The sequence below is a fragment of the Notothenia rossii genome (assembly GCF_949606895.1).
Source record: "Notothenia rossii genome assembly, chromosome: 4".
NCBI lineage: Eukaryota > Metazoa > Chordata > Actinopteri > Perciformes > Nototheniidae > Notothenia > Notothenia rossii.
Window position 1 is genome coordinate 15,230,343 of NC_136902.1, and position 19,700 is coordinate 15,250,042.

The following is a 19,700-nucleotide window of genomic DNA, read 5'->3' on the forward strand; positions in this document are numbered from 1 at the left end:
TGGCTTTGGCACTTCAGGGATAAGATTTAGTCTGAAACAAACACAAAGTTGATATTTTCGAGTATGTGGCCTCTATAGAAAATATAAGTAATTTGGATACATTTACACAAATTCTGTATACATGGGCACCAAAAGTAGTTACAAACTGTATTTACAACGATGCAAGAGATGGTAGAAAAATACATAAACGTTTAGCTACAGTTTTCGACTGAATCTTGCAAAGTCGTTCCGTCGGTTCTATCGGCGGCTTCCAAATCAGCTTCCAGTTTTCCACAGATGACCGTGAGATATCCGAAAATAACATTCTGGATCTTCTCTTGTTATAAGTTACTCCACTCCTTTCATGAATTCCAAGAACTCTGTCAAATTAAGGAAGACATGGTTAGAAAATGCAGATGAGTTTATCAAGCAAATGTGTTTTTCTGTATGTACTAGTGGAATGAAAAGAGAGCGTCTATCTCTTCTACTATGAGACATTTTAAACTCCTAACCGTCGTAGTCGATTTTGCCGTCGTTATTCTTGTCCCCGTCCTTCATCAGCTCCTCGATGTCATCCTCAGTGATTGGCTCTCCTGTAGATTCCAGCATCATTGTCAGCTCGTCCAGGTCAATGTAACCATCTGCGTTTCTGTACAATCAAAGCAGTGAGATGTACTAATGCACATAACTTAACCTAAGTTAGGCTTCACAGATGGCAGTGGAGGAGTAGTGTTATTTGTGTGACATGTCACTGATCATATCTTGCATTCAAGTGTTTGGAAACCATCATTGTGTGAGAAAGAAAGTGTGTTCTTTGATGCTCAGACGAGGTGTCTGGCTTACATAGAGTGGGTGTTTGAAATATTCTGTGCCGTCAAAAAGGATTACAGAGAAAACTGCATGCTGTACTATGCAGAGCAACTTGGCATTTTGTCAGTACACATAATTGCACATGGAGAGACAACTTTTCTGGAAACACTCCATGAAGAATTTGTTACTGGTGTAAGATGATTTCCCCATGATAGCATCCTCTCTTTGTTTTTCTTTAATGGGACAAACTAGCAAGAGTGTTTAAACACACAACTCACTTGTCAAACATGCGAAACAGCTCTGCCAGTTCTTCTTCTGACTTCCCTTTGCTGTCGTCCTTCATGCACCTCACCATCATGACCAGGAACTCATCAAAGTCCACCGTGCCGCTCGCTGGACACACAGGAAATACACTCCATCATATCCTCATAGTCCACCCTGGGTAGACTTTTGTCTCATGTAACAACCAGAATTCCAATGTTTTCCTTAGAGGCCCAATATATAAGCATACCAAGTAAACAGATATTTAAAACACAGAACTGCAACCTTCAACAACATATTAGGCCTTTAAATGTCCCCTAATGTGGAGTGAGTTACACTATATTACAACATGACATACACATTGAAGCTTTACAAAGGAAATCTAAGATGCTATTCTTTTGGTTTGATCATCACAACACATGGAACATTAAAGATGACTTGTGCATCATCCAATACACATTCCCTTTTAACTCGGTCTGACAGATCTTGTTGCAGCAAGACCCTCGACAATCATCTGACATTAGGTTCAGAGGGGTTGCACTGCACATGTCTGCACCACATGATTATGCCATGATTGACTTGCTAGTTGGTCCTTGGAGATGAAGAGGTCAACAACAATCAACCAATCATTTGGTATGTTGTACTTTAGCGCAGCTGTGCTTTGATTTACCGTCTTCATCCACCTCGTCAATCATCTCCTGCAGCTCCTCTGGTGTAGGGTTCTGGCCTAGCATCCTCATCACCTTCCCTAGCTCCTTAGTGCTGATGCAACCGTCCTCTGCATCTTGCACGAAGATGTCGAAGGCGGCCTTGAACTCTGTAACAGCAGCACACAGGGAATTAACTAATACACTAATACATATGTTATGGTCCTGGATAGGGTGAGCCACACTTTGTGACTAGCGTTTAGTGTTGTACAAAATGTATAGATGATTAAAATCATATACAGAGAAAAAAAACACGAGTTTCTGAAATAAAAACAGAGACTGAATACATGTGAACATTTTTAAGAATTTGTCATTTACGCACCATTTTTCTGTTCGTCTGTCAGCTGCTCAACCTGCAACAAGTCAAACGTTTAAATAGTTAATGCTTTAGTTACCTGATTATTGCCATTTGCGGGTATTTATCTTACATCATATTATATTTCTAATGCTCAAAAAAGCCATAGAAAAAAATGCATTACGGAAATGAGTTAAGATATCTTCTCCTTATCTGTTCTGATAACTTTTCTATCAACAAAGGTAACATTCCCACACGCTGGGCCATCCTTGACAAAACACAGAACCTATACATCATGTGTGAGAGCCAGTTAGAGGAGGAGGTAAAAATAAACAGACAGGATCAGGAACCACCGATAAGGACACAATACACAGCGCTTTAAATTAGCATAGCTGTGGATCTGGCCCAACAATGGAAAAGTAATCCTGGCAAAGCTACCACGAATGAGAGAGGGAGACAGCTGCTTATATAAGAGTTATTGTCTGTCGTCCACAATACATTAAACACAAACACATGCATACGCACTTACGCACACACACACAAAGCCTCACACACTCCTCTGGTATTGATGTATTAAAAGTCATCTAAACAAACGCTAATGTACATTCCTGTGTGTGTTTTCACTGTCTCAGATGCACTGCTCATTTGGGATGTGAGTGGACGGGACAGCCGGTGGACCATCGTGCGGAGGAGGACAGAGACAGCCACACAGCTTCGGGCTCATAGATAATGCTGGAATTCAGCCGTGGGGGGTTTATCTAAACCTGAAGCCCTTCTCTGGCACCACAGAACCAGGGATGTATGAGCAACTGGCCAAAATTAGCCATGTGAAGTGGGACTGCTCCATTTGAAGTCATGAATGAAGCAGCACAAAGTAGAGCGGGGTCCTGTCCTGTCAGTGACCTCCTGAGTGGCTCCTATCAACTCTGATAGGGCTGAAGTAGGAGAACATCTAGAGACGTATATGGTGTCAAAGGCTTTTTTGACCTCAGCTGGTGATGGACGCGTTGTGCTGCGCATGCCGCATCAACAGGGATTTGTCAACCATTTAAGTAATGTCAGATGTCAGATAAACCAACTGATGCTGGACTTTGTTATACGACAAACTAAGAAGTGCCCCAATATCCCATATAACGACCTCTTAAATAGGAAAAAGTCCAGTCTTAACATTATAAATCACTGAGCGTGTGTCACAAACTAATAATAAATGACAGGGATTATGGTTTGTTATCCAAAACAACATCACCCTCATACCAGATTTAGTACACAAACAGATTTTTGTTGAGCGTCCAACAAACTAAAATCACTTCATCGGAGCCAAGTGCACACTTGAGCATATGTACGAGTTGTGGGAAGACGTACCGCTGCCTTGTAGATGTCGTTCATGATGGAGGCTCGTCTGCTGCCTGTCCTGACGGCGTCCTGGCACAGAGGAAGGAGGTACTGTCCAGCTCAGGGCAGGACACTGGCCCCATCCTGGGAGGGTTTTATAGCCAGAGTCTGGCGCTGTCTGGTCCCTCCCCAGGCGGACCAGCCTTCCCTCTGTTTGTGCCTCGGCATGTGTCCACAAATGTGTGTTTGTGTATGTGTGTCATTTTGGCCAATCTGTCACAATCACTGGGCTCAGATAAAAATGCGGCAGCTCTTAGGGGGCATACTTTGAAATGGAATGAATTGAGGGGGGCATGGTGAAGCCTAATCTCCAGAGAGGGGGCTATAGAGACACTCAACATTCCTCTAGACCTGGGCCAGAGACGCAGAGGGCTCAGGAGGTTTGTGTGTGTGTGCGTGGGTATGTGTCTGTAGGGCAGGGGGTGGTGGAGGAGGTGAGAGGCTGGAGGCCAGGATGGGAGACACGCAGCCTTCAGCCAGCAGGCCATGAAGGGAGCAGAGAGAAGGAGGGCAGAACTGTGGACTCAGAGCAGAGGAAGGTGTGAGTGTGTAATAAATGTGGCTCAGAAAGGTATGTGCACGTGTGTATGTGTCATATAGACTTTTTTCATGGCGGACATTTTGGCTCGTCATAGTAGGAAAAGCATTGGGGTAATTTTGATGATGGTTCCATTCCATGTAAGGCTCCTAGTAAGCCGTGACACTGCACAACACTGGGGCCTTAATCATGACACACCTACATGAATTGCAGCCGTTGTTATTGTCATAGTTACACCTGTGGCTTTATTAATATGACATGTTGAAATGTCTGCTGTGAAATTGGAATATAAGGTGGGACAAATCACCTTTTCTGCAGCTCATTGAGTATTATCATGTTGTTTGCTGTAGAGAAAGACACAAATATGAGATGTACCAAAATGATGAAACATATTCATATTCTTTCACTTACAAGCTATCTCGAACACAGAGAACCCAGAGCAAGCGAAACCAAACATACCTTTAACATACATTTCAAACCAGAATATATACCTGCGTTTATTTACATCCAATGTTCCTGAAATCATGCACATTAGATTTCGCCTATGAAAAAGACAACTCAGGTAATTCCCACTCTACATGATTCATGAGGGTTTTTCAATCTTAGCCTTCGTGTGCAACACAGATTTCGTCAGCAGAGGGTGCTGTTCACTATATATCAAGTAAATTAAATTGTTGCGCAAGGCTGCCTCAGGATATCCAATTTATCAACAGTGGGGTAGGTGAGAAATCTGGGTCAGACAAACCAAACACTTGCAGACACATTCAAATTGAATTGTACACAGTGCAAGACTTTGCAGCATTTTTTTTTTTCATGTTCTTTTGAAACAAGGCCATCTCAATCACTTGACTTTGTGAATCACACACGTTCACGCACGTGCTCTCACAAAAAAACTCACTTAAGCACACAGGCACACATGCATGAGGGATATACAGACACACACACACACACACACACACACACACACACACACACACACACACACACACACACACACACACACACACACACACACACACATATACACACATATACACACACACACACACACACACACACACACACACACACACACACACACACACACACACACACACACTCACACACTCAGACACACAACGCATGCTGTGGTAGGCAGTCTTAGTGACGAGTGATCATGCTGGTTTATAATGGGATGCTAATGGGGACTGGCACAGCTTACAAGCATCATACAGCTACTCAGAGAGAGCACTCACACTGAACAACATACATGTCCTTCTCTTACAAATACACAGATCTCCTGACAAAGACCTCACATCAGTCACATGCAAAGGTGGAGCCTCCATGGAAATAGACCGGTGGTGAGGTGCAGAGGGGATCCGAGGGGGGGCAAGAGGCAAAATGAGATTTTGTACTAGTTTTCGATGTGTGTTTTCAAAGTCGTTCGTCACAATTTGTGCAATGAAAACATCCAGCACTGTGTACAGGATTGTGTACTTTGCTGTTGGATTTCAAAGCAGAAATGAACCGTCATCAATGGCATCGGCTCCATCAGCTGAAACCCAAAGCATACTGCCGAGTCTACATGGTCAGCCAGACGCATCGGTTTGGAGAACTGAGTGCCGTCTGGTGGGTGCCAGGAGTGATGAGCAGCTCTGCAGGGGGCACTATATTCTAATGTAAAGCTTCCATGAGCGTGCACACACATGCACTCGTGCACACACATTCACTCAGCCACACACACACTGGAGTACCAAAAACTTGCACACACACCAGAGAAAGCATATTGAGTGCTGTTTCCTTGGAGCTCTCCACCAATTTCCTCTTACAGAAGAAGGCTGACGAAAGAGCCAGCCATCTCCTCCACACAGCGCAATCAGACAGCGCATCTCAAATCCACAATTCACCGCACACCGCTTTTTGAGGGGTTGCCATAGAAACTCTGCTGGGTAGAAGCGGGCAGAAAATGAGAGGAGATGAGCGGGGCTATTTCCCCCTCCACCTCCCTCAGCCTTCCTGCCACCACATTTTGTCCTCAGAGTGACTGTATTATATTTCTATTCCCTTAATCGCATACGTGCTCACATAAAATGTGCATGCATATACAGTATGGGGGTCACTATTAGGTTAACAAAAGCTATTTGTGCTTCAGAACCATTCATGCAAATATACTAAATCCACAAGTCCAAATGATTACATTTCATGTATTAGGCTTGATACTGGAATAAACTGCTTTCATTTATTTTGTACGTGCATCCAACCAGGTTATGTGAAAGGTTTTGAAGTTACACAAGCATGAACTTTGTGTTTATGAATTGTACTCAGCATGATAATAGTTATCTGACTGGCTTGTTAACTGAAAAGCTGAATTCCCATCAACCAAAATCGTTTCCTGCACACAACATTATAGATGTTGTATATGTCAAATGCTTGAGGCTAACATCTCCTGCTAGCAGTACTGAATCAGCTGGACTAAATTTGTGAAGATCTACTACTATACACAGCATACATCATGTCAATTTCAATTCTCCTGTGATATAAGGATTGAGTTGACGTGCTGCTGGGCTTGAAGCATACGTAGGTCCTTCTCTCTCTCCTCCTCCATCGCTCTGCATCCTCACCTCCTTGATTGCCAAAGGGAGGAGGGGAGCAGAGCCTGTCAGCCTTTCTTTCTCTCTATTCTTTACTCCTGTGCTTTCTCTACGCCTTTCTTCTTCCCTTTCTCAATCTCTTCTCCACTCTCTTCCTCCTTTCATTGATGACCAACCTGTCAGCAGCTCCTGTTGAGGCAGGCTGTGAATGATCTGCATGTGACTGAATGCTACACAGTGTTTTTTCTCCATGAACGCATCTCTGCCGGTCCAGTGAGGGCTCCATCAGAGAAGCCCAATCTCTGATAAGCGACAACCCTTAACCCAAATTGAAGAGGGACAGGGTATTCTTGACTTTGCTTCACTGCGCTCAGTGGTTTCTTTCTGAAACTCTTTGCGCTGAGGCGCTTGGTGTTACGCAGTGTTCCTTACATCAGAGATCTAATGAGCCAGTGGCCACATTAGCTCCAGCGCCAATAGAGCCACGCACTGATTCTCTGCCAGGGGCCAGAGTTTTCCAGTCCACTGGACCACCATTTCCACCCGAACCCGACTCCCCCCCCTGGCCCTCCAACCTTTATAATAGTGTAGGAGACACCCAGAAAAGATTTATGGCAGAAGAAGTTGCCTTCAAGCAAGATGGAAAATGTGTTTCTTCTATGTGGCAGAAAAAGGAGCAGTCAAGATTCTGTCTGAGATTCATCATCGAACACAATGTTGGAAAAAATGGAAATGTTTTGTGAAATTGGAAAACATTCTGTAAGGTTTCCTTCCATTGGGACTCCGCAGCCAATACTGTATTTTCGACATGTCTGCAAAATGTCGCATTCTTAATGCCAAAACATACAAATACAAATATCATCCTGGTGCCACTGGTCTGATGAGATAAAACAGTATTGATTTCTGATTAAGGTAAAAACCAAATGCAAATAATATATTCATAAACAAAGCACATAGCAGTAGCAGTCAGTTCAGAGCATCACTGCACTACAAAAGCACATATGTACATGCACAAAACCACAAACAAAGAAACAAAAGTAAACCACAAGATGTAAATATCCAAAAACCTGATCATCAAAAATGTATTTGACGGAAAATAAATTGCCAAAATAATATTTTTTATTTTAAAGGAACAGAGCAAGTAATAATAAAAATAATAATAATACATAATATTTATATAGCGCCTTTCACGAAACCCAAGGTCGCTTCACAAGTCGGGCAGGGGGGGGAGTAGGGGAAAAGAATCATTTTATGCAATCACTTTATTAATAAAAGCTTTGACAAGAATTGCCTGTCTTGGTAAATATTTTCCCTGCCAGCAGACACACACACACGCAACAACTAACACACACACACACACACACACACACACACACACACACACACACACACACACACACACACACACACACACACACACACACACACACACACACACACACACACACACACACATATTTGGGATTTGTCAGCGTCCTTGCCTTCTCCTCTTCCCTTCAAATAGCAGCTCTCTGAAATGGAGTCTGCAGGCCCTCAGGGTTTCTGACAATGTTTCAGACATTCCTGAGTAAAATGAACAGCGGTATAACTTTGGCATTGCTGCGTTTAAAAAGTTTGCTCTTTTAAAAGTATATTGAGAGAAACTGGGTCACAATTACCACCAAAACCTTTTTCAACAGTTATAAAATATATGCAATTAAATGGCAACATCAATATTGTAAATAATCATTTTTATGAAAAGAATCATTGAATGGTGCATCTATGTGTATTACAGTTTTTCTCGATTGCTAACACACATTTTTTTTTTAATTGTTCAGTTTCTCAGAACACGAAACACAATTCACAAAACCACACACCCAAAGTGCAAAACACCTCATTTCTCCTGCTAAATGAAGAACTGCACTCAAAACTACATAAACACTTACCAAATGCAAACTTTAGCACCAAATATAACACACTTCATTCATAATACTGGATTGTTTGACCACCCAACTACACACTGCTGAGCATAATCTAAAGCACTTTCATCTGTTATGGGCTATGCTCTGTACATAGCGGTTTCTGCAGAGAAAGATTGCTTGAGTATACAGAAATACAGTAAATGAAGAAATACAAATGAGTTGTTGAAATAAATCACATTTTATTCAAAAATAACATTGTGCCACATGCATCTCAGCATATGGTTACTGTGCTTCGGATCTCTCTAAGTGTGATGGCATTGTTTGCAAAAACCCAGTTTGTAACTGCTGCTTCCTGTGCCTCATTGAACATCCTTAGCCTTCCACCTGCACCTCTTTGTTTCTCAGTCCTTCAGATAAACAACGAAGATATAGTGGTTGGTCAGTGTCTGTGTTGCACAAAAGTACGTTTACCACAGTACATTGTGCGGGATTTTTGTACAGTTATAGTATGTAACATGTCAACAATTCAATGACAGTAATGAAGTCAATACGTTTCACACAACAGATATAAGCACTGATATATCATGAATTATGCAGAGCTACAAACTGGTAGCTAACCTGTTTTCAAGTCTAAGTGTCCGGATTACAGAGGCAACAGTTCATCGGCTTAGATTAGGCTGAACCCTCTGTCCAGCCTCTCTCATCGTCACACCATGGTTGATAACTTTTCATTTCATTAGAGTATTCTTCTTTGTCCACGTCCTCTCCCTCCAGCTCTTCCTCTACCTCTCATTCTTCCTCCTCTCACTCCCACCCCACCTCTTCTTCCTCCTCCTCTCACTCTCAGCCCACCTCTTCCTCTTCCTCTTGCTCTTGCTTCCATGTTGGCTTCCATTGTTGCTGTAAGAAAGTAGCTTGCTCACCTGTGGTCTTTTTACAGTGCTAACATCCTGATTGATGAGCCAACAATTATGCTATCAGGTGTTTGGTCAGGTGGAACGTGTTTCTTGATCATTGGTCCACGTGTGAGGCATTTTGAATATCAGTGTTTTAAACCATCTAACACATGACTTTATATCAGATTCCTGTGTCTCACGTGGAGAAACGTGTGCAGTGGTTTGCAAAAAGTGCCATGTTGATTTGCAAATTGTGTGAAAAGCTGAAAACGTGTTTAGAGTTTTGGAGATTTGAGCCGATGTTTTGCTCTTTTTGTGTCAGTTAAAATAATTGTGGTTTATGTATAATTTTAGTGTGTTAGCAATCCAGAAAAACTGTAAGTACCCCGTTGAAAAATGCATGGTGTGAGACCCCTTGCAAAGTTGTCGGACGTTTTAGCTTTATCAAAGAGATAAACCTCTACAAAAAGTACTCTTGATGTTTGAATGTAACAATGAACCTAACCTCAAAAAGTATAATACAAAGTGTATCCTGGGTTACATAACATTTTGTACAGATATCCATGTTTCTCCTAAGAGTGTATCCTATTGCCGTTGAAGAACCTATCGTCAGGTTTTTATTGAGAGCATATTAGCATTTAACATTTAAGCATTGCTGTACATCCTCACAGAGCAGCTAGCCAGACTGTGGATTTGTGTTCTCGTGAGAACAAGAACGCTGTATTTGTGTCCATGTATTTGCTTTTGGCCAATGCTGATCTGTGCTCTATGTGTTGTGTGTCCAAGAGAAACTGTTTTAAAATGGCTCTGTACCTGGGAAACTGTCTGAACTCCCCAAGAGACTGTCACCAATAGAGCTGCACAATGCAAGATTCTGTGTCACAATAAACCAATTTAATCGGCCTAACACTCTGAAATGAAAATGCAGGAGAGAAAATGTGCAACATCCCAAACAATTAATTCATTTGGTTTTGGCTATTTGGTCTTACACGGACATTTAGGCTATAAAGGAGATCAGTATAAAGCGACCATGTTTATTGGTCTCTATAATGCTGCCATTTCAATCACGCAACGTATAACGACCAACTAGTTCAGCCCTGGCAGCAATACAGCATGTCAGACTGTTATCCCTGCTCCACAGAAGATATACATTTTGTCCAGACAAATACTAAAGTAATAAGGGGAGAGAATACATATCTAATTTGATCACTGAATGCATTGCTTCTTTAGGTCTAACAGCTGGAGAAAAAAGACGTTTCCACCTCCGCCCTCGGTGAGATGGGGGTCCAGAAGTACAGTTTTGTTTGTCATACAATCCATGGAGCTGTCTGGGGATGAACGCCCTCCAGAAGCTCATTCATAAGATAAATTGGCCTGAAAGTCATGGGTCCTGCAGACAGTCTGTGTCTGCCTTTATATGTCTCACTCTCTCTCCTGCTTTTATGATACAAACACACACTAACATACACAGACGTCCCCTAATGCCCTCATGTTCTTCCATGTTATTCGCGGATGCAGTACGCCGGGGCTAAAAGAGGAAAAAGAAAAACACCTTTGCATCTGTCTGAGTAGCTGAAGTCCAGCCTAGGGCCTACAACGCTTCAGTGGAGTGTGCTGTGATTTGACAAGGCCAGTGACAGGAGGCACTGTAAATATCCGGCTGTCATGTGACTCATTTTTCGGCCTCAAGGAACCAACGAAAGGTCAACGTTTCCTGATGCCATTGCCAACAACTAAATTAAGTGACTTCATCTCTTGCTCATACATATGTACCATTTTAGGAGATGGAGACATTGAAGGTGTTGCATCACGCTGCTCATGCAAGGCAATGACCATTCACATTCACATTTATAGCGGAACACACAACAAACATCCATGCATACACACAAACACACACAAGTACACACTGGGTTTGTTATACAAGCTCATCTGCCATGCTGAGACGTAGGTATATATATACGAACAAACACACACTGTCACGCAATCACAACCTTTGGGTTTGTCTTCATGCATGTCATGTCTGACAGTGACAGCAGAGCATTAACACGTCTGCACAGCTTCGCTCATAAATCAAATTATGATCCATGTTCTTTATCCGAATGTGGTGCTAAAGGTTGAATAGAATAATTTGTGTCAATAATACAACAAAGATATTAAACTTGAAATGATCTTGCATTTTTTTGAAATGCATGCCTCTGTTTTTGTAATGTATCCCGCATACATGTGTCCAGCTTTTAGTCGAATACTTGTACTTATTTGCAAAGGCACCACAACTTTTCTGCTTAAATGGACACAACAAAAGTGTAATGCACAAGGAGAAGAAAGACAATCCAGTAAACAAAATCGTTTCTATGTACATTCAGAAATAGATTGAGAACACTCCAAGATAAGATCATTTGTTGGAAGGAAAAGCAAAGCTGGGGGACAGCGCTAGAAGTAGTGGGTGTTTTAAAGCAAAAATAGAAGCTCACAAATGACCAAAAACCCTGAAACTCTCTAATGCACCCAGTGGAGTGGCAACTAATGGAATATCTGCCCATGTTTTAAAACACTCTACTGATTAATTTGGAAACTCAAATACATTTTCCAGACCGCCACTGGTTTATTTCCTTGTTAATCTGACGCTCTACAGATAAAATGCAGTATACTTTCTACAATTTACTGTGCCATGGGGAGACGTGAGAGATCATGGAGGAAATATGTTAGACAGAACAAGCAGCCAAAGCAATAAGCAATAGCAGTAAGTCATGGGTCTCTCTAAGTGGAGGCTGAGGGGGGAGAAATACAACAAGTTTGGGACTTGCATTTTTAAGTGGATTGCATTTATAAAGCGCTTCTCCAGTCTTTATGACCCATCAAATAGCCTTTTGCAACACATGTCATCATTCGCCCATTCACACTTCCAAACCATCTGCTCATCAGGAGCGATACACATTCACACACACTCACACACCTTTCGCAATGCCATCAGGAGCAATTTGGAGTTCAGTATCTTGCCCAAGGACACTTTGGCAAGTGGACCAATGGGGTCTGGGATCGAAAAACCACACACCCATGGTGGACGACCACTCACACTACGGCCAATGATCAGTTGAGTAGAATTGAGAAATGAGCAGCCAGGTTCAGGTTAACAGTACACTCATGAGGGCCTGAGGTACAACAAGCGAAAAAGAACAAACATAAAGCTTTGCCTTTTTATATATTGTGTCAAAAATCTATTGAGAATAAATCTACTGGTTGCTAAGTTCCAAACAACTGACTAAACTAAATAGCATCTTTTCTGCAGCATAAAATAGCTATGTGACAATAACAGCATTTTTTTAAACGTTATCTTTTTCCTTTTTTGTGGAGAGGTGCTATGTATGTACAGTACAGTATGTAGTCAAAGACACTTATCAAACACATTTCAGTCAGACAACTCACGTGTTTCTTTAACATGTTTATTAGAAGCAGCATATAGTTAGTTTGAAGACTAGGCTCGGGCATCATCACTCCGTAGATATACATAGCACGATGAGTGATGATTAAATAACTAGGCCCCCCCGAGCCTACAGGTGGAAGCTGGGGTGGAAGCTGGGGTGGTGGTGGGGCAGGCAAGCAGCAGCGACGTAGAGGTAGCTGCGGCAATAGCAGCAGCAAGCAATGCATGGAGATATCTGGCAGGTTAAATAGAGCGGCATATTAAGGAGACTCTGTTTGGTTGGTTGTAGAGTGGCAAGGGGCGTTATCTATGAATGCAGCATAAGTGCTCGAGTTGACTGCCTGAACTAGCTCGCAGGCTTCGCCCCATTACTCCAAAGCAAAATACAAGTATATTCCAAACATATTCCCTAATATGGCAATAAATCAACATGATTCTCCATTTTGCTTAAAGTGTAAATCCAGCAGCCTCATGCTGATGGATAAATGACTGAAGGCCCTCCCCACACACAAGCTGAGGGCCAAGAGTTCAGACGGCCCCTGAGGCAGAGCCTGGATCTCGGATTCTGTGGATGTGGTAAATCCTCCTTTGTCTAATGTGCATCACTCTTACTGTAAGTCACTGCTATATCTAATGTCAACAAATGATGATACAATCTTTAACTGTCCCTACATACAGCAGCCAACCTGGCCTCAGGCAAGGACCGTCTAACCCCAGAGATAATCACATTCATTATTTATTGTGACCATATATCACCTACATCTTCAGTGGTGTATGTAGTCAATTATTGAATGAAGTACAAACTTAAAATGGTGTGCATTTACATTTAAGATGCAATGCAGGGTTGTAAATGTGTTAAGAACTTACTAAAAGTTGTATTAATCAAATATAAAATGCAATAATCTTTTACCAGGGAAAGCTTGCCCAGGAATATTCGTTTTTCTTGCAGCTGCAAAAGTAATCATTTGTCCATGATGTTGTGTTGGCCAAACAGGTCCAGGTGTGTTTTCTCCACTGAGAGTCGGCGTCTATAACATCTGAATTTGTTCCTAAAACATCGTCATACATGTTAGAATAATTGTTGCACTGCGAGATGTGAATTTGTAGGAACAAATGGCTTATGTATAATTTATAAAAAGGTCTTTATTGAATTATTTCACACTTCACTTTTAGCTGTTGTAAATGACATTTTTTTTCCTGCGGAAGTGAAAACATTTTGTTCATACTTTACTTTTATGTTAATAAGCCTATTTTGTGTCCAATGCTTCCGATACTTTTATACATTTCGGGCAATGGGTTTATGTCAGGTAATGTAGTCAAAGAAAATAAATATATAAGTCTGTATAGTGTTTGGTAACATGTGGATCAAGTAATTAACGATAAGTAAGGACACATTTTTGAATCAGATCGTATTGTTTTCATGGAAAACGTATTATCATAAATAGAGTATTAAAAAAGGTTGTGATAACCAATTAGTCGTGTTCAGTCTGTGAAGGAAAAGAGGGTGTGATGAGGGTAATTTCCTGCTTTATTTCCAGAGGCTTGAATTCAAGTTGCATGTAGCAGAGTCATCATTTTCACTTTCCTATGTTTAGGTCATGTTCATCTGTGGGCTCTGTTCTTTTATCTAAGGCTACCAGTGTTAGCTCTGACCAGGCTGATGGTGCCACTGATAACCCTGTCTCTCCTTTTAATTAGCAATCAACAAAGCTCTTCTCCAAGATGTTGAGGGGGTTGAAGAAGTGGTTTGGGATGGATTAAGGCTGTCGGCAATGCAAATGCAAATTTGCTTCTCCAAGCTTTACGTTGAAGCTCTGAATTGAGAGCTTAGCTGGGGAATTCTGTCCGCATGCTCCAACCCATTCTTGTGAGTGCTGGAAGGATTGCGTGGTCTCACTGATAGGTTGGATGACCAGCTCCCGCAGCTTTAAAGCTGATAAACCTTTTAAAACCATGACAAATATTCTCCTGCCATTTTGCCAGAGGAAAGGCAAATAAATGGAATAGGTAGCAGGCGCAGGAATATGAAAATGTGCTTCATCCACCTCAAACTCCCCAGCATACGGCTAAGTTAGTCTTTGAAAGGCTGAAGTGCTTACTAGTGCACAGCGCTGAGCTTATGCTACAGTGATTGTCTCTTCCGGAGCAGTCTTCCAGATTTGAAAGCACATTAACCTTAAGGTCCTGCAGCAATATGGCAGCCCCCTAATAGCCAATAATGTCACAGTATGAAGACATGAGGCGTGTTGTGGAACGGTGATCAGGCATTTAACTGCACCACTGTCAGCGGCGGACGTGGCTGCATGGCACAAGTTAGGCGGCAAGGGTGAGACATCCAGTCAGTTTCCATAGTGATGTGGTTGAATGGAGAGGATTAGCAGGGGCAGTGTGGTGAGAAAGGATTGCAGGCTTCTGTCAGAGCTTGCATTTAAAGAGCTCCATGTCTCGGCTCCCTCCTATTTGGTGATGCTGATGATGGACCCTTCGTCTCCCTTCACTCCCCACACTCTCAGACGTGTTTTATGTGCACGGAAATGGCTGCCTCCTTTTTCTGTGGCGGTTTTTCAGGTGTACAATATTTGATCAGTGTTAGCCATGTTACAAACCTTGCTGCCAAAAACACATCTTCAGAATGAACAGCCATACAGATATTCTTAATTTAATGCCATTCAACTGTTAGAGGGGTGGCTGTTTCATACAACTTTTCTGAAGTACAACTTTCCTGCATGAGAAGAGGCTTTATCACTACTCACTTAAAAGCTTCAGATTATACTGTATGGATTAGTGCAGATCTGAGGTTCACATGACACACTGGCAGTCATTTTAGGAATGTAATCCTTATCACAATGATTAACCATTATGTGTCAGTAATCTCAGTCTCGTTTCTCGGACACATTATAATAAATAAATGATCCGCAAAGCGATTATAGTGGATTTGTAATTATTTGTTTTAAAATTGCTTTAAATCCTATTATTTTTATTTTCTATCGATTCACTTTTTCTCTGGTTATAATGAGAATAACCAAGGAAAAATAATTATGGGAGCTGAAATGCAACTCCTAATTACAGAAAGCGGTTTAACAAGAAGAAGCCAGAAGACAAATGGAAATGTAATAAGTATCATTTTAGTCATTATCCAACATTGTACCCTAAATAGGGTTATATTTACTTGGTCACTTTGTTAAAGCATTTTATTAACATACATTGTTTTTGTGATTATTAAGATTATTCAGTCCATCTCAAATATCTAACCCAATAGCCGATGTAAAGTCTATCTAAAAAACAAGAAGCTTTAAATACACCTTGTTATGTTTGAGAAGCTATTAATGCTTTCAAATGACCAAGCACAGTAACCATCCACGTCTAAGGACACGTTTCAAATGCCATCACTGAGCGGGCAGCTTTTTTAAAACATTAATTTAAAATGAATTATTTTAGATAGGAAAACATAAAAGGCTACAGACACAAAGGGGTTGAGGCAGAAGCAGTGCCGGTTCAATGCCAGGGCTGAGGATGACCTCGGTGAAAATGGCTTTTCTTTTGGAGGAATTCAGAGGCTGCCAACGTATGCTTGAATTAATGTAGGATATATCAAACAGTAGAAAATTGTAATCATAATTTCTACAATATTGGACTCATGGTTGTCATACTGATGCTCAACAGCACTGCCTTAAAGATGTATTTTTTTTTTTAGAATAGCAGACATTATATTATAAGAAGCTTGCTGTAAATGAAAAATTAACCTCTAACCCATTCTTTGGTGCAATTTCTATGTTTTGATGATTTTACTTGACCAACTCATTTCATATATTGATTGAATAGTTATTAGTAAATAATACAATATATAGTATTTGGGTGAAATGCAATTGATGAGAATCCTAAAGTGTGTTTGTACATACATGATCCCATAGATAATGTAAAGATGATTTTTTGCATAGCTGTGGTCAGCAAATATTAAATAAAAGCAAAGCATAGTAAGTTGAGTAAAAAAAAGAATACTACACGTTTATAAATGTAGACTATAAGTTTGTGACGACGTGTTTAAACACACATTGTTTTTCTGCAAGTATAGCATTACAGAATGTTATTGTATTACATGTTTTTTTCTCATTTGGTGAATCAATCAAACCAGATTATCCCTGTAAATGAGTTGCTCAGTGCAGAAACCACTATGTCCAATTTGCCACTTAACCTTTTTGGAATACAGATAATATTGTTTAGAACCATGGCTGTTATTGCTAGAAAACAACCAGATTCCTGGTTCTAGGATAATTCATTTCAAAGACCCTTTGGATCTTTGACATGCATTTGTATGTTGGCGTATATTCCTGCGTATAGCCTAGATGTGCTTTGTAAACCTCAGAAGCCTAATCTGCACCATTAATGGACTTTTTGTAGAAGTTAATTAACCATTTTCAATGATAGCAGCTCAGCAATCCCAGTAGAGAGCCATATAAAGGAGCGAGAGATGGAGACCGATTATACTGTTGCCTAGCAACACATGTACAAAATTTGAAGCGATTTAGTGCCCCCATACTGGTTCTCATGGAGGTCATATGTTCACTAAATCCACACTGTGTACTGGCTGTCACACAGGGCTGTCCACAGATCAGCACAGGTACCGGTCCACGTCCGGCTCACTGCATGTTGACGTGTCGATGTAAAGCATGTTAAACCTGCAGGCTGATTCCTCTAACATCATGGCGGTCTAATTCCATGGATTTGTGAAAACTGCATTTCTTTTGAGAGAGTGGCAAATGCTACATCAGAATCCCAACGGAGGGAAAAGGCTGTCTTTTGGAGCCATGGGATTGAACTTCTTTGCATAGTTGATCCCTCCAGGAAGGTAAAAAAACACCCCAGAGGAAAACAGAGCATGCTCCACAGATTTGTTGGATGATTCACCCACTATTCCTGAAATATCATTGGCCAGCCCACCTCACCGATTCCTGCATCCAACAATACTTCACTATGTAAATAATATCTGGCAAAGGCTGTTTGCTATAAAAAAATTTAAAAAACTGTCCTCTCAGCTTGTATTGCTTGTTTGTAAATGGTGTGTGTGTGTGTGCGCCTGTGAGAGAAAGTGAAAGAGAAAAGGAGGCTTACAAAGACACAGAGAGACGTGGGGAGGGAGAAAGAGAGAGGCGAGACAGAGCTGCTGAGACACTCACTTCACAGCAATTTGGGTCATGCTAAACAAATGCTTTACTAAAGAAGCACAGACAAATACGAGCATCTAGCCTTGAAATGATTTCAGTATATCTGAAGCTACACACATATCACAATGCATTGACTCAGAATGAAACAAAGCTGTACATGCAGAGACTGTCTCAGATGTTTAAGTGCAGCAAGTGTGAGGTAAATGTGATTAATCATACCTGGGTGGGCCAAATTACATTAAGGCTTAAAATTAAAATATTGAATGAGCGGTTATTCAGTTATGCATTACTTCCCCGGTGGAATATTCCAATCCCTTTAAGCATCAAGACACAAGTGGTACACCACAGCGGTATAATACTCTACACTCTCTCTGTGCTCAGAAGTCAAGGAGGATGTACAGGAACAATCCAGGTTAGAGCCAGATGAAAACAAAGAGCAGACAGCAACAGAAAAGAGGCAGCACATCCAGGCTTCTGACAGCATAACTCTTTGTGGGATTACCTAAAAAGACATATTTATCTTTCAAATACTCTGTTGAAGACTGCCTTGCTGTCAAAACAAAAAGGGTTTTGTAAACAGCAAGTGATTTCTTGTTTGTGAATTGTATTGTTCAACTTTTAAGCAACCAGATTTATCCTGAACGGGGGTTAGAAGCAATGTTTTCTTATTTTTCATCTTTACCATTTCATTTATGTTATCTTTGTCTATTGTAAGTACAAATGGGAACATTGGGTTTAGATGCACTATGTGTACACATCACCATTCTCACTGGTGATTGTTAAACGTCACCAGATTGACTGCATTTTTACAATATAAAAATAAGGGCTGTGTACACAATTTTACCAGAAGGAGAAAAACAAGTCTGCGACAATATGAATAAAATATGTGAATTGCTTATGATTAGCATACTAATGACTAATCATCATGCTAATCAGTTCATTTTGTGGCCTCAAATTGCAGGCTGGTGTTGAGGAATATGAGTCCATGAAAATGGATTCTGAAAAGTGAGAAATGCTCAGAGAATTAAACAAAGATAAGCAGCTAAAGCAATAATTTCAAGGTAGATTATGTAACAGTACAAACGATGGGAGAAAATGTCTTATAGAGTGGCCTGTACTGCCTGAGACACATACAGAGGATATCAGTTAGATACAAAATTATCTATTATTATCTCATGTTTTTCAAATTTAGCTTGAGCTTAGAAAACACAATTAAGAAATACATGAGATTTATTGGATCTATCTTTTTTAAAATATTTTGTAGGCTTTTATATTACATGTTTAGGTTTAACTTTAAGTTTATTTACTGTCATTTCTAAACATATTTTGACAATAATACATTATGAATACACAAGAAACAACTAAGGTGAAGCACAGCACTTTTCACATCATTCTACCAATTCTCCGCCTAACATTAAGATTATTTTACAACCAGTGGGCCGGTAAAGAGGGACAACCCAAGAGTCAATCTCAGTCACACTTTAAAAGCCATCACAAGAAAGGACAAATAATCTCAGCCTAATGGAGCCCGTACAACAGCCACATACGAGCTTCCGACTGAAATTAGCAGACTGTGGGCTGCTGGAGAAAAAGGGCAGTGAGCTGTATCAAAGCAGAGCTGCGGGGTTAGCAGGTCAGCTGGCTGAGCTACATGTCACCAGCCTATTGGACATGCCTGTGTGCTCCATCAGCAGGTGTATAAATATGTGTCATGTTTCACACCCTATGTCCGCAGGGACTGCAACCCAGATGGGATTTTAAATGCTGC

At 40.9% G+C, this 19,700-nt stretch overlaps 1 protein-coding gene across 1 annotated transcript in view; it reads right to left on the reverse strand.

Moving 5' to 3' along the window:
- tnnc1a (troponin C type 1a (slow)) overlaps positions 1 to 3,568 on the reverse strand; it is a 3,855-nt gene extending 287 nt beyond the window's left edge. Inside the window, exons 1-6 of the mRNA XM_079678932.1 lie at positions 3,415 to 3,568; positions 2,080 to 2,110; positions 1,721 to 1,867; positions 1,068 to 1,182; positions 492 to 628; positions 1 to 359 (exon numbers count right to left, since the gene is read on the reverse strand). The exon at positions 1 to 359 is cut by the window's left edge and continues 287 nt beyond it. Of these exons, the coding sequence (XP_079535058.1) occupies positions 328 to 359; positions 492 to 628; positions 1,068 to 1,182; positions 1,721 to 1,867; positions 2,080 to 2,110; positions 3,415 to 3,438 (486 nt within the window). The 5' untranslated portion in view covers positions 3,439 to 3,568 and the 3' untranslated portion in view covers positions 1 to 327. The remainder of the gene's footprint in view (positions 360 to 491; positions 629 to 1,067; positions 1,183 to 1,720; positions 1,868 to 2,079; positions 2,111 to 3,414) is intronic.
- Between the last annotated feature and the right edge of the window lie 16,132 nt (positions 3,569 to 19,700).